The 16,253-nt window shown below is 39.3% G+C and overlaps 1 protein-coding gene across 1 annotated transcript in view; it reads right to left on the bottom strand.

Moving 5' to 3' along the window:
* The window catches only part of PKNOX1 (PBX/knotted 1 homeobox 1), a 31,678-nt gene that overhangs the window by 6,770 nt on the left and 8,655 nt on the right, over window positions 1-16,253 (bottom strand). Inside the window, exons 5-10 of the mRNA XM_018084123.2 lie at window positions 7,556-7,726; window positions 5,998-6,097; window positions 5,064-5,161; window positions 2,896-3,024; window positions 1,769-1,845; window positions 11-183 (exon numbers count right to left, since the gene is read on the bottom strand). Of these exons, the coding sequence (XP_017939612.1) occupies window positions 11-183; window positions 1,769-1,845; window positions 2,896-3,024; window positions 5,064-5,161; window positions 5,998-6,097; window positions 7,556-7,726 (748 nt within the window). The remainder of the gene's footprint in view (window positions 1-10; window positions 184-1,768; window positions 1,846-2,895; window positions 3,025-5,063; window positions 5,162-5,997; window positions 6,098-7,555; window positions 7,727-16,253) is intronic.

Here is a 16,253-nt window from a genome sequence, read left to right as displayed (position 1 = left end):
CTCTCCTTACCGTCGGACATGGTGAGCTCGTTGGATTGCTGCTGAGCAACTCCTGAGGCAATGGAGTCAGGCCAGAACCTCTGCACCGGCCGGTTCTGAGCTGTTTTCTTCTTCGTTTTGGGGGTTTCGGAACAACTGGAGTCCAGCATCGGCTGCAGAATTCGCCTTCTAGCGTTGATAAACCTGAACACAACCCAGGGCAAGGAGAACTTGTGACCGGTTTGCTGCAAGTTCTCTCCCACATTCACAAAGCATGCAGTGGAAAGGAAAAAAAATCAGGAATATAAAATCTTCTCCCTGTCAGCTGGGCTTCACTTTGTTTTTTTTTTTTGAAAGCTTTTTTTCTGCTTTCAGAATACCCACATCCTTTGATTTTGGCAAACCAGCTAAGACAGTGCTTCTATTATTCTGCAGCTTGCAGCATTTTTTTCCCCCCACCTCAGAAGGAAAAATCCTCCAGACAGCACAACAGATGTACACTTCAGGATCTTATTAAAAACTAAGCACCAGAAAACTTGCTGACAGCACAGCTCAGAAAGCTGACACTCTTCTCATTAGGGTCCACCTAAAATCTAGCCCCTGCCTAACCTAGTTTGTTTGGTCTGGTTTCATTTACTTCCTTGAGCTTCCACATTACTTATTTTATAGGCTCCCTGGCTTTCCAAGGGCTGGTTCCTGATCCAAGAGACAACAGCAAACACATTTTTCACATCTTTCCCAATTCCTTTTAGTTCCCTGGTTTTCACTTGTTTATTTTAGCATGTTAATTGCTGCCCTTCCCACTAGTGAACAAGAAAATGCTTAAACCACATCTCATTAGCTACCAGCAATTAACTGAATCAACTTCAATGCAGGAGCTGTGCCAAGGAGCTGGGACTGAGGATATCATCCCTAAATCTGACAAAACACAGCCGGGACACACCTTTGCCTGCAATGGAAGGAGGTTGGTTGCAGCTGGCAGGTCCATGTGGTGTAATAAAATGCTCTTCAAAGACAGCAGTCGGATCCCAGGCCACAGAGCTCCGTGACTACATGTCCCACAGGCAGAGTTACACTGTTCCACTTTTGGAACCTGTGTTCTGTCACTATCTTAAGTATTTCCCCACTGGACCCCTCTGCAGCCATGCAGCCAGTGTCCTCTTTGAAATCTGAGGAAGATCCCTGCTGGACTTTGCTGCAGTAATTTTAGGAACTGAACCAACAAGCAGAATAGGTGCGTGTTGGCACCTTCCCTCCTCTCTTCTGCGGGGGCAGGTGTCTTATCTTACACCTCCAGTGAAGATAAAACATGCTACAACATGCTGAACCATGTCCTAGTGTAGCTGAGGCACTGCCACTCTCCAGGCATCACTGCTCAGAAGAGAACCCTTTGATACAAGGGCAGAATCAATCTCTGTTGACAGTAACTTCTTAAATGTTTGCAACCTTTACAGAGCTTCAGGTCACCGAACACCTTTAATCTTCCATTTGTTTACTTGCAGAAGAGAAATGAGAGTACTTCCATCTCTCTCAGCAATAGAACATAATTCCTTAATGTTGCAATGTTTTCTGGAGTCCTTATATAATTTAAATGGCAGGAGTGTTATTATACCTTAAAAAAATGACATTCTTGTGTATCAGTGCACAACTCCTGTATTTCTATACATATTTTGTAGCACGTGTAGAACAGCAAGTTCAATTCCAGATATCCAACTTACACTCTTAACTATTTCTATGTTGTAAGCACGTGGAGACGATGACAGATATTAAATAAGGGTTTTGCTCTTACCAGTTGTTAACCTGGAGTAGTGTCAGATTTGTTTGTGCTGCAATCTGCTTCTTCTCATCCTCTGTTGGATATGGATGCTAAAGAGGCCAAAAAAGCAAACAAAAAAAAAGGCATAAGCTTGTTTCATCTCCTCATCAAAAATAAGGACTCCTTTATTACAACTGATTAAAGTTGCTCCTCATCAAAAATGAGAATTTCTTTTATTACAGCAGATTAAAGCTGCTGGATTAAGACCATCTGACTCATTAAAACACGAACTTTAGAAACCTCACAAACTTTTACAGACATAAATAATTTAACAAGGAGTGCTTTACTACACAAAACTGATTTTATCCTTGAAAGTGTCTATGACACCATTAAACTACTGATGTGTAATTCAGAAGAAAAAGCTTCTCATGGCCGACAGTCTTTATTAAACAGCATGATCCCAGGGCAACACAGCATGTGATAACATCTGATTAGTTATGCTGTCTAAAGGCAATGTCATATGAGAGCACTGACAAGCACTTTCTAGTTAAATAAAGCTGCTCTGAACTAAACAGATGAAGTCAGTGCATGTAACACAAGAGGCGCACACGCAGCTTCCCCGTGTCAGTTTTCTGTTGTGAAATGGTTGTAAAACACAAAATATCCATCAACTAAACGCTGAAATATAACTTGAGACCCATTTATCCTTTCAGGGTAAGCTGAAAGCACAAGTAGATAGTAACACACTTGGTACACATCAGGGTTGTTGGAAAGGAGATAAAGCCAGAAAATTTGAAATTTTCCTCTATCAAAAATACCCCCCAAACCACCACAAAACACAGATGGAATTATTTTTCCTTGTGCCATGAACCAGGGTGTAGAGAGTGTTAAGTACTCAGCACAGTGAAACGAAGAAAGCTTCCCTTTAACAATGTTTATTGAGACCATGAAGTACAAATGTAACACACTTATTAAAATAATAATAATAAAATCAACTGACATTAGACTGTGGAACTACTCCAAACGACTTCAGGGAAAACTGAACTGAGATTACATAAAGGACAAGAGAATAAATTCACCTTCCTTATGAAGCAAAGTTGTAAGAGACCACATAAAAGAGTTACATAAAAAACTGACTCTTGACCATGCTCAGTCCTTACCCCTATGTGCTGAAAAAGCCAAGATCTCATCACATTTGTAGCGTGCTTGGGAAGAACTCCTCTTTTATTTTTTGATGAGCCATCATCTTGATGCAAGATGCCTAGATCTTGGTTTAATTGCAACTGAAGCTGCATATAAAATTTTAGAAGAAATAAGGCAGTTAGCACAGTAATAGTTCTGTATCAATGAATGAACAACTCATTTATTGAACAAAAAGAAATTAGGCTTGAATATTTTGAATAAACTCACTGTGTGCAAATATAAACAACTATGGAAGCTGTAAAATACTTCCAATACTTCCAAAAATCTCAAATACAGATTTGAGAATTAAACGAAGGGTAAAGTAAAATTAATTATTATGCTAGAGTTGCACACGATGATGATAAAGGTCCTGTTAAAAAATGCATCTAAATTCTCAAAGAGCAAGAGGACTTATATGGAAGAATATGTAACTCACTTCACAACACTTTTACTACTTCCTAAAGGTTCATATTTCTTCATCTTTGTTTTTCACTTTCTATGGATACATCAAATCATTTGCACATTGGTTATCTGAACATTTAGGAATACATTCTTAAATGCTTACACAGAGGTAAAAAGAAATACTGTACAAATTGCATATAAGATTCTATTTCAGACAATTATAATTGAAATCATTCTAAATCAGGTTTCTCAGACAAACTGGAGCAATTTCTTAAGCCAACCATTATGCCTGTGTCCTGTATGAAACTAGTTTTGAACAAGGTTTAAGCTATCAAATTACAACAAATATATATCTGGAGCATACTTTTATTTCCAAAATAATGCTTTACATTCTACATAATCTGCTTGTATATGGAGGCTTTATAATGAACTTTCAATAGCTCTCCACCAGTAGTTTTCCCTACCTCCAAAGCATTCTGAAACACTCAAAAAGAAGAAAGTGAAGAAGGATTTTCTATGGGTGACAAGGAATCCAAGCCCAAACCTACGCACAGGTGGGTCTGGAGATTCCTACTAACATCAAGAGTAGCCAGAGATGTTTGCAGAAGGTCAAGTCCTTTCTTTGTTTATAGACTATACACATTATTTTCGACTCAGTACTTTTTTTTCCCCATAAGAGGTATAAAAAACATTTTTCTTCAAAAACACTTCAGTATAGAAGAGTAATTTTACACATTTCTTTCTGCAAGGTGTCTGAAGGCAGAACTGTATTTGTTCTAGGCAAGTACATACATTCTCCTGCCAATTAAAAGAACACTCTGTGCACGCTTTTTTGGTTGGAAAGTCAGAATAAGGGAGAAAAGAAGCCAGTGAGTCAGTGATTACCAACAGATTCAGATGGTAGCTCCTCATTCACATTTTTAATTGACTCCAGGTTCCTGGAAGATTTGATTTACCACTTCCAGCTCCAAGAGAAAGCGAGCCAGGTTTTCTGTAACTAAAGATGGTCTAGTTTTCATGTTTCCTTTTCCTCAGTTGTTCCTTTGAACTCTCCAGAACCAACTCCCAGGAGCCTCCCCCAAAAGAGTGCTGGCCCTTATCTTTCAGGGTACGACACACTGAGCCAAATGTGAGGATCTCCCATAGTCTCAAGTGAGTATCTTGAAGGTTTTACAGCAAAATGCTTCCCAAAATAGACAGATTCTGAAGTACACAACAGTTTCACAGTACTAGTGGTTGCCATCATGAGAAAAAGTCAGATTTCTGACAACAGCAGTGTGGCACCATAATGCAATACAGTAAATCTACCTAAACCTCATTCAACAGCTAGAAGAGTTGTAAGAATTGAAAAAGTGTCTATTTAATTCAAAGGGGTTTTTGGTTTGGAGGGTTGGGGTTTTTTTTCCCTAGGGAGGAGGTTAGGGGTGTTGTTTTTTTTTTTAATTTTAGTTCTTTTTTTTTCTTATTTCTATGTGCCTATACTCTTCTGCCATCAGCAAAGGAAGACATTTAACAGGTAGGAACTATGATGTGGCAAGGGAGCTCTGTCTGGGATCTCCAAATTATGCCATGTTATACAACTTGTAGCTCCTACAGCAGCGCTTGCACTAATTTTACAAGAGTTACTACGTGCGTGTACACAGAGCTCGTTCTGACAGTCTCCCAAATTGAAACCAAACCTCTTAAAACCACTGAGATTCATCTGAACCCCAAAAAACTATTCTGTGAAGCCCATGAAACAAACCTGAGAGTTCTGGATCCGAATAGTCCCAGGTGACAGTGCCTGTGTCACCACCTGGCCTTGTGGCGTGACCACGGTGACGGGCTGATACACTGTCCCCCCTTAAAGCAAAACAGCAACACACATTACAGGTAAGCAAAAGCCCTTCAAGTATTGTTCTCTTTAAACACATAAAGACATCAGCACTGCAGACAATTCAAGAGCTTTGGTAATATATTTACTGTGTTTTTTTCCTAGTAACCATGTAAGATGTGCTCTTTGCTACACTAACATTTTCTTCCATTCACAAAAAAGACTGCACGAAATTTGACTTTATTTCCCTATATTTTGGGCACCCTAAACCTATTTTCAAAGGAAAATGTCACGATTATCAGGCTATAAAAGAAGTTAATCGTTTTGTTTTAACTGACCTAAGTCTTCAAAAAGGGTCTCAACACCAAAACCACACCTATGTGAGTGCACTGGTTAGGGCAGGTAGCTGGGTTTGTTTTAAAACCCTGCTTAGAAGGAAGATAACATGTTTCAGTTAAAATGTCATTTCTACAATAGCAGGACAACAAGGACACAGACTTGTAGGTGTGGTTCCCAACTCCAGGGAGCATGAGGCAGCCAACAAGTGCAATGTTTTAGGTAATGCGTGCTTTTGTCAAATAGAATTTTTTTTTAAAGGGGAAAAAAAGTCTCTAAAATGTCTTTGTAGCGTTGTACAGAAAGATCTCTTAATCTTATATACATGTAACTGCCACTCACATAGGCATACTTGGTACACAAAAAATTAAACCTTCATAAAACAGTAATGCACATGACTGTATTATAACAACTTCTCAGGTATTAAGACTTAAAACACATTTTTTAAAGTCTTTGTGTATTTTTTGTAACAACTATTAAAGAAACCAACACGAAGAGCAAGGTGCCAGTTGTTTTTACTTTGTCATACCTGCTACTGTTGCCATAGTTACATTTCCCTGCTGCAATGCTGATGCTGGCACCATAATCCCTTGGGGACTGAGTGTGCCTGCAATGGCACTTGGAATTTGCTAGAAAAATAAAACAATTAGTTGCTTGCATTTTTTTAAACTTTTTTTTTTTTCTGTAAGGAGATAAATCATGCTTGTGTGTTTTTTTATTTTGTGTTATGCATTTTTGGTTCTAAAATACATTTGGAGCTTAATCACAGGATTACCTTCAAAGAGAAAGAGACTTCATTAGAGGTTCATCATTACCTATATTAACTTCCTCATTATCACCAACCATTACCTTTGAAAACCCTCATGAAAGCAACTGTTAGATGTAAAACTACCTTCAGAAATTCTAGTTCTAGGTGTATATATATAGCAAGAGAAACAGTTTCAAAAAACACAAGGGAAAAAGGACAGATGAAATGACCCTTGATGCTCTGATTACAAGCATCAAAGCTTTAGAATTTTAGTTATTACCTTAATTCCATCAATTTCAAAATGATGTATTAAGTATTCAAGATGCCCAGCATGTTTTATTCTGCTCAAAATAGTTCTCACTCAACCCTGACCATGCAAACTCTTCCACACTCCTTAATGTGTATGAATAATTTCTTTTGATAGCAAATGCAAAATGTAGGAGACATACAAAAAACACCTTTAAAAGGGTTCTTTTTATCTGATTTTAGAATCTCCTTTCCACACTTCCAGACACTGAAACCTAAGTAAGGAGTGCAGAAAGTGGAGTTCAAAAGTCATTGAGGCTTTTTTGAATACAGAGCATCAGACACATGAGTAATTCAGAGAAGGGCCATCCCTTAAGATTCAGTATCTTGTACATACTTGGGTGTCAGGGCTCACTTTGCAGCATTTAACAGCAAAAATATCAACCATAACATACAAACTGTTGTTAATTGTTACCAATTTACTACAAAAAATGCCATTGTATTTAGTAATGTCAACAATATATGAACTGAGGTTCATATGTATAGAAATGGGTCCTTTCCACAATTACACATTTACCTGATGTGACATGCAATGACAGACACCTCAAATATTGCAACTGTAATCCATCAGACATTGTCTATTTGTCCCACAATACAGACTGTGTATAAAATGTATCAGTCACCTCAATATTTCAAGGAAGCAAATCAGACTAAAGAGACCTTCTTAACAAGGACATTTTTTAGTTCTCCTTTGTTTACTCTGTTTCCTACTTGCTTTCCAACAAAACAGCAAATCCAAGCTATTCTGAGTATTTACACTTGCTGAACTGAGGGAAAATCATAAAAGCAAGACAGACAATAAAAAATTGAGTCCATGTTCTGCCATATTTGAACAAATTTGTCCATCAGGCAGTGGCACACAGGTGTGCACACTAAAAAATAATAAAATAGCTCTTCCTACTCTTAGTAACATATTTGAGAAAGTAAAGGAAATTGCAGAAACTCTGTTTGCAAACTAATAGCAAGAGAAATGCAGCTATGAGTTCTTAAGGAAATCTAAGCAAAAACACACTTAGATGTATTTGAAACACACCTGAGATTGCACAGGTGAATAAGGACTTCCAGGCTCTCCACTTAACAGAGTTTCACTGTTCATTTTTGTCTTCAGGCAGGCAATGTAACGACTGCAGAAATCCTTGCAGAGTTCATTAACCTTTTCCAGCTCGAGCAGATGGATACGAAGAACTTGGATTGCTTTTACCATCTAAGGGAGAGAAGTGGGGGGAAAAAAAAGTCAGGAACAAAACAACTGTTAATTCAAAAAATATTTAATGTGAGATTTAAGCAAAACACTACTTCCCAGTACCAAAGTTCATCCAATTAAAGCAGACTTGCTAATTGCTAAGTCCTGAAATGTGAAAGGAACATAAGTAAACTACCACACAGGGGAAACAGAAAAGGACAACAATATGATCTTTGTCACATGTGACACATTAAGAAGACAGAGCACAGTGAAGGTGTTGCAGGGCACGGGATGATCTTTAACCCCACTGAAGAACTCTGTGCCATAAAAACACACAAGACTGAAAGTGAAGGAAAGTAATCCCATCCACACATATTATTTGGAAAGCAAGGTTGGAATAGGTTTGGCCACCAGCAGTTGTCTTGAGCTCTATAATTCAGAGATATCAGCTCCACATTACACCCTGACCCAAGGAAACCAAAAGTGTACACATGAGTTTGAGACACACTGAGAAGACCCTCCTGTGATTTAATCATAAATTTGTCACACAGACTGCTAGGGAGGGTGAAAGTACAGGAAATGGCCTGTCATCTCACCTGTAACCAAAACACAACAGCTTTTATCTCTCAATTAAATTAGAATAAAGAGGTCCCAAGCTTTGTCACATTGTTCAACAAAGCTTAAAGTAATCAAACAGTTTGTCAGTCCTACGGCTTTTATTTAAGTTCCTCTGCAGCTGTATGTCAAAGATGAACAACTCTCAGGTAAAACCTTGTAAAGAACTTTCAGGTGAGGAGACTGGTTATGAAATATAAATCATTAAATAAAAAGCAAGAAACCCATTTAAAAAAAATCCATGTTTAAACAAAAATCAAAGTGCAGGAGATATGTACATGCTGAGAATACTTATCATGTTTACTGTAAGAAAAAGACTTGTAAGCCTGGATAACCAGTGGCATTACATACTGCATAAAAATAGCTTAGGTGATTGTAAGGGTCATGGCAGAAGATCAAAAGCTAAAACCAAACCCAGATGGTCTAAATTTTCATGAAGCAGTAAGAAATCCAGGGCATTCAAATATGTACACAACACACTAGCAAAGTAATTATTTTTTATACAGCATGCCACCCCCCAACATTTATGTGCTATGTTAGATCTCCAAGAGAAATACCCTTTGGTTTTATGAAACTGAATAATTATAATTTTGAGGCAAAGTGCACAGCTTGATTTTATAATTATTTGGAAAAGCTTCTCCTATATGAAGGGTCATTTCCCTGGCCAGAGCACTGAATCCAATGATCAGAAATGATGCCTGATGAACTAATCCACCTATTACTTCTAACTCAAGAAGCCAACTGGGAGCTGAAGTTGCCTTTTTTCAAAGCACCCAGAGAAGATCAAGGCAGGAAAACTTCTGGGTGTTCTCCCCTCTCCACCATGACACTTCAGCTTTCATTGTGACAGATCTTCTCCCTGTTTTTCCAGCAGAAGGTATTCCAGCTGTAGGACACTCACTCACTGTAGATAATTGTATGTTAAAATAAACAAGAGACAAAAACATGAAGGGATTTAAAAAAAAAGGGAAGAAAATCTCATTTCTTCTCAGGGCTAAAAAGAAAAAAAAATTACATGTATCTTTCGAAGCACAGCTGCAGAAACATCTGAGCTGTAGATGTGAGGCAGTGGATCCAAATTAGTATCTGGTAACTCTTTGGACCTATGACACCAAAAGCCTTTGAAATAATAAGTGCTACGACCCAGCACTGAGGCATAAAACAGTGATCTTCTAAATCAGCCCAGGTTGCTGTTTAGACTCTGTTTAAATACCTTTAAACACAACGAAGTTAAACCATGCAAATTTAACTAGATTTTACCACAAAACAAAGGTCATCCATGTCTAAACATACTCTGTTCCAGAGACAAAAAAGCTTAAACTAGGAAAATTCTTCGTATGTTGCAGATCAACACATTGCACGTATGTCAGTGAGTGCTTTAAACATTCAGCTAAAACTGAGGTAACAAAAATATGCCTTTGGACACATAATATTTAACTACATTAGGGATTAGTTTTGCTCGGTCAAGAGGGTTTATTTTTCTTAAAACATTACCCATATTTGTATTATTTATTTATCAGCACGTGTTTGGAGGAAAAACAAAAGTCCTTTCTTCAGCTTAGATTTAGTTTCAAACTGATGGTCAATACCTGAAGTGAAAATTGAATTAAAGTCAGAATTAACCATAAATCAAGAGTCAGTAACACTATCCAGGTTTCTCCAGAGCCACACACTGCCACTCTACTCTTGCAGGAAGCTGTGCTAGAAGGCAAACAAAACTTTGTAAATGTGCCATGCCTGTCACCAGGACTTATTAATTAATTTACAACTACACTAATTGTGGCCATATGGCTCCTGCTCTCTTGCAGCACGGGTGGACCAAAGTTCCATGTCAGCAGAAGTTCAAGAACTCCTGATAAAATCACCCATGTTGAACAAAATTAATACAAAGAAGTGTTTTCAGAAAGGCCACGGCAGCAGTAATATTTCACTCCTGTGTTCTCAAAAGACACAACTTCAAAATCTACAACCTTGTTTCTGGTTTTTAGTGCTCCTGGACAGAATATGCCACAGAACAATGGATTTTTTTATATGCCAATTGATTCAGTTTTTTCAGCTGTAGAAATAAACCTGGACTATAATTTCACACAACATGCATGAAAGAATCTCCATATACTGACACAATCTTCTCATTCAAATAACTCTTTCCATTTGCAAAAAACCCCCCAAACAATTAAAATTCATTCACAGCTCACCTACCTCCCTGACCCAAATTCTCCTGGGGTAATTTAGGTCTTCAGGGGAAGAACACAAACTCTGAGAGGGGGGGTATCTTGTCTTCATTTGTTTTGATTTGAAAAACCTCTTTCCCCTATTTTGACATAGCTAGAAAAGGTATAACTAGATGTTTATGAGACAGTTCTGCACATTAAAATACTAAGAACACTGGTCAGAAATGCAAAAGTGTGACTTGTTCAGTCAAGAATATTCAAACTACATCAGCTGGCTTCACCACTACAACCTATCCTGACACAACTAAGAATTCAATAGGACAGTCTTTGAGAAGAGGGTACTGAACCAAAAATCCTTACCCTGAACAAAACAAAAAACTTGAGGGGTCTTCAAAAAAGTCAGTGAGTGTCCTGTTCAAATACAAAAGTGAGAGCATATTTAACACTCCTTGTTTTGTATTGTTTCTAGACTTGACAAAGCCTTAAGTAACCTGCTCTGACCTAAGAGCTGATCCTACTTTGTGCAGGAGGTTGGACTACAGACCTCCTGAGCTCGTAGTCCAACCTGATCCATCCTGTGGTCCTAGGAATGTGGGGTAATTTGAAAAGTCACCCATATGGGGGAAGAGTTTACTCTGAACAGAAGCTACACAAGAGGTAGGAACCACTCTGAGGCAACGTGATATTTATGCAGCATCTGGGTTAACACTAAGCAAAAAAAAAAAACAACAAAAAAACAGTGTTAAGTAATGAAAGTCTTAAAACATGTAATCTGTGAAAGCTCTAAAAAATTATCTGCAAACACTCATGCTGAACAACCTCTTAGACATGGAGGAGCCTGTCTGTGTAAGTCCTAAGCACAAAAGGATACAAATGGAGAAAAAAAGAGCAGTTTAGAGCAGTGGTTGATTACAAGATGTTTTATCTGTGAAAATGAGGTAGAGATGGCAAAGGGTAAGGGCTGAAGGGTATGAAGCTCCAACAGATGATACTCCATGTAATGAGGACACTGAGCTGGAAGCTGAGCATGTTTCCAGAAAGAAGCACATGCACTTGGGAACCTCTGGCTAGTGATACAGAGCAGATTTTGTTGCAAACTCAGGTCTTCTGATACTGATGCTTGATATAAGGACTAAGGTGGATGCAAATAACATTCCAAAACAGATGAGGAGGTAGTTAAAGCTTGGAAAAGAAAGCACACTTCCAGTCTAGTAAGAAGAACATGAGCACAGCCTTCAGCTTCCACTTCATTCCCACAGGGACTAGGATTTGAAAATGGGAGGTCTGCAGCACAGGATGGGTCAGGCTGGAAGGGACCACAGTGGGTCATCTGGTCCAGCCTCCCTGCTCCAGCAGGGCCATCCCAGAGCACATGGCACAGGATTGTGTCCAGATGGTTCTGGAATATCTTTAGTGAGGGAGACTTCACACTCCCTCTGGTCTCTGTTCAGTGCTGGGTCACTGCACAGCAAAGAAGTTCTTCCTCCTGTCCAGGTGGAACTTCCTGGGCATCAGTTCCTGCCTCTTCCTCTTGTCCCTTTGCTGGGCCCCCGCAAGCAGAGCCTGGTCCATCCTCTGACACCTCCCTGCAGACACTTATTGATGAGGTTCCCCCTAAAGCTGCACTTCTTGCAGCTAATCAGCACTTTCATCCAGTTCAGAGAACATCAACAGAGACACCACGAGTGACCAAGCCTCAGAAAAGAGAACAAAATTATTGAAAACTGGAAGAAACCTGCAGAGGACATTCCAAGATAGAGGACAGTTCTGGTTCAAATAATAGGCTGTGCCATGCACATCTGTAACAGCTAAATACTTACTGCAAAAAAACCCCAGAACATAAACCTGTAGCTCCCTTTTACCTCTCTCTAAATAATCTAAACCTGCGTGGTCAGTCAGTGGAGTCGGAAGGGAACAGTTTCAAAGTTCTGTTTGCAGCCTACAGTTCTTGAGGAGCAAATGTAGCTGCCACAGAAAAGCCACTTTCTCTGTGTATTTATTAGGGATGGACTGGAGCTCAGGGGGGAGTTCCAGTCCGAAGACAACTGCCTCTTCTGACTGGAAGATGGATCTGCGTTAAAATACACACATGCCTAGAACATCAAGACTTCCTACATCTCAGAGCAAGCTGATAAAACCTGTCCAGGAGTAAGAATGAAGCTTCTCAGTTTTCTTTCAACAGATCTCAGAACTGAACTTTTGCATTTTCCTGCTATATGTTCTTCCTTGGAAAGAAAAGAGGCATCTTAGACACCTCTCAGATGTAAGAAGAGACAACAACTGAAACTTCACACTTCAGGGAAGCCACAGCACAGTTTTGTGAGGTATTTTTTAGTGCTGCAGGTTTTGAACATAAACCATGGCTAACTCTATTACATGAATGCACATAGAGAAAAAAACAGGAAAATAGCAATAAACCAAATAAAAAATAAAGTTAATCAATGTAATTTCACGGAGTACCCTAAAAAACACCTTGCACAAGAAAGTGTAACTTTTTCCACATCCTTTCAAATTCTTATAATTTCTTCTGAGAAATTCTCATTCTCTTAAACACGCTGAATCCTAACACCAAAGTTCTGACCCATCCAGAAGCCAACAGTTATAGAAATGTTCTTATCCATTTCACTGTAAAAATCCTGCTTTGATCACGTGCCTGACAAAATCAGATTTGGGAAAGACACTGCAGAATAAAAGGCCTGATAACACTATTTCTGAGTGGACCACAACCCTTTGCCTTGCTGCTACAAGATCATCAATTTATGCTGTTGGAGTGTTTAACTGGAAGGAATAGAATCCCTCCATCTAGATAATAAAGTTTGAAACTTGGTTTACAGGCCAGTCTTAACAATATATGGGTATCCTTAAAATTAAGTTTCAGGTGGATGCTACCGGTATTTCCCAGTTCTGAAATCCTTTATACTACTAATGCAGGAAACCACCAATTAATTCAGAATGGGAACCATAATACCCAAGTAACAAGGTAATCTAGACTGTATCTTTAGAGCTACTCAAGTTGGAACAACCACACACTGCTCTTAATGAACCTCCTTTATGGTCAAACTGATCCAATGCCTGCACCACTCAGATTAATCTGATTCCTTTGGATGAAAACCAAGCTCTTCCTGTGGAATATGCAAGTGAGAGCACAATGTGGAACGTTGCCAGGACTGTAAGTGACCCTACAGTCACCATCTGTGACCCTTCATAATTTCTGTTACCTGGTTAATTAGCTGACAGGCAGTACACAGAATGAAATTATATTCTGCTGGTTTGGAGCCATCAGTTTAAGCTCCATCACAAAACCTGAGTAGTTGAGTTTTACATGCCACTTCCAAAAGAAATAAAATAAAAACCAAAACAAAACAGCTGAATTAGTGGCCCATTTCCTCACTGTGACTCTTCAGATAGGACTTCAATTCAGCTCCTTAGAGTACTGTGACACTCAATTTATCTTAGTGTAGCTCTGGCTCCAAGTTGAACGATTGCAAGCATTTAAATCTGATTTGTTTGACTCTCTTGGGTCCAGAGAAGAACACAGGTGGAAAGCAATCAGTTGTCTGGCCTACCTGCTCCACCCTTCTAGCTCATTCTAATTAACAGCCCTAACGGCTTCTCCTTTCAAGTGAATAGTTTAATTAACACTGGGAGTTAAAAAGGGAAGGACAGAAAAACAGAAGATACAACAAAGGTGCACAATAGGGGCCATCTCTACAAAAAAAAAAGAGATTTTTAATCTGTGTAAAAATGTATATATTTATTTGACACAAGGCAGAAAAAACTGCCCATCTACAGCGTTCTCTGTGCAAGCACCAACATTTCAAGCTGAAGAAGGGACTGAAAACCATATTAGCCAGTTCACTACTTGACAGAAACTCTTCTGCTTGTTGCCCCAGACAAAATGATCAGCCTGACAGAATGTCAGCTGTTCAGAGTTCCCAGCCTCCAGGACAGGCAGAGGACAAGCTGCACTCAGATTTCATTTGGCATCTAGCAACAGAAAGTCACAGCTAACAATACGACCACAGGACAGGAGTTCAATGCCAAAGATTTTTAATTTTGCAACCTGGTTCCAGTTCAAGACAGTACTGACCTCAGGAGCCACGGGATCCAAGAAATAAATACTTCCTCATCCACCTAAAGCAAAATCAGCCAGATTTGTGCAACCCATTAACAGAGGTGAATACCACCCCCCTGGGCACCCTGTACTATTCAATCCACCTCACAGTAAAAAGGTTTTAATGGAACTTCCCTGTGTTTCAATTTATGTACCTTTCCTCTTGTTCTTTCCCTGGGCACCACTGAGAGGAGTCAGAGGGTCTGTCTTCTTTACTCCCCTATTAGGTATTTAGGTACATTGAGAGATGCTTTCATCCCCTAATCTTCTTTTTGGTCCTTTGCTGGACTGACTCCAGTATATTCATGCCTAGAGCTGAGGAGCCCATAACTGTACCCAGCACTCCAGATGTGTCCCACCAGTGCCAAGCAGAGGGAAAGGATCACGTTCCTTGACCTGCTGGCAATTCTCTTCCTAACACAGCCTAAGTATGTTGAATTTCTTTGCTGCAAGGATGCACTTGCTGTCCACCAGGACTGTCAGACTGCTTTCCATAAAGCTGCTTTCCAGCTGGTTGGCCCCCAAGGTGTACTGGTGGAGGGGGAATCATTGCTCCCTAGGTACAGGACTTGGCATTTCCCTTTGTGGAACTCCATAAGATTCCTGTTTGCCTATTTCTCCAAAACCAACAAAGTACCTCTGAACAGTGCCAGAACCATCTGTGCACCAGCCACTCCTCCCAGTTTTGCAACATCTCCAAATTTGCTGAGGGTACACTCTGCCCCATCATCCAGGTCATTAATGAAGACATTAAACAGTTCTGGTTCCAGTATCAGTCCCTGGAATACATCACTTATAATTTGCCCTCAAGTGGCTTTCATGCTGCTGACTGCAATCCTTTGAGCCCAGTGGTTCACCCAGTTTTCAGTCCATCTCACTCCTCATTTATCCAGTCCATGTTTTATCAGTTTGTCTATGAGAACATTGCAAGAGACATCAAAATTCAAGATGAACCACATCCACTGCTCTCTCCTCATCCACTGAGCCAAAGCTACTACATTCCACCTACTAAATTTCAGCTGTGCTTCTGAAAAGAAACTGGGATTAGAGGGGTAAGGGAAAACAGTGTATTTGTGTTGAATTAAGTCACAAATGAAGCAAATAACCTGAGGCTTAGCAAGTCTGCAGACCTGCTTCATGCAGAACAGAACTAACTCTCATTTCTGACTAAAATATTGAAGGTAAGTATATCAAAAAAAGGGAAAATCACAGACCCATCACACGAAGGACTTCCAGAAAGCCCAAAGGAGTCAAGAAATAATTTGTATATTGTAAAGAGTTTCTAAGCTCATCTTATAAGAGCTCTTCTCCCACATTAATTACATGAATCCTGATTAAGAAAAACAGCTGGAAAAAAATTTACATTGATTACATGTTTTTTATAAATATATGCTATACACTCTAAAATTGATATGCATTCAGCCTGGCTATGGCAAGGATATGTTTCTGTTTGTATCCAAAACACTGATCTCAGCCAGCTGAGAAGAGGAAACAACTGTGAAGGGCCCAACGTAAATTTACAGATAAAAGGGAAAAAAGGGGTCAGAATAAACTTCAAAAAATGTTTCTCAGCATTAACATAAACAAGAATCTCTCACAGGAAGAAAAACGTGAAGAAAAACTATACACACCAGTGGAGATCAGGAAT

Source organism: Manacus vitellinus, unplaced genomic scaffold (genome assembly GCF_001715985.3).
Source record: "Manacus vitellinus isolate BGI_N305 unplaced genomic scaffold, ASM171598v3 scaffold_7_pilon, whole genome shotgun sequence".
Taxonomy (NCBI): Eukaryota; Metazoa; Chordata; class Aves; order Passeriformes; family Pipridae; genus Manacus; species Manacus vitellinus.
Note: the sequence above shows the minus strand (reverse complement) of the source record. Positions and strands in the feature narration are given on the sequence as shown.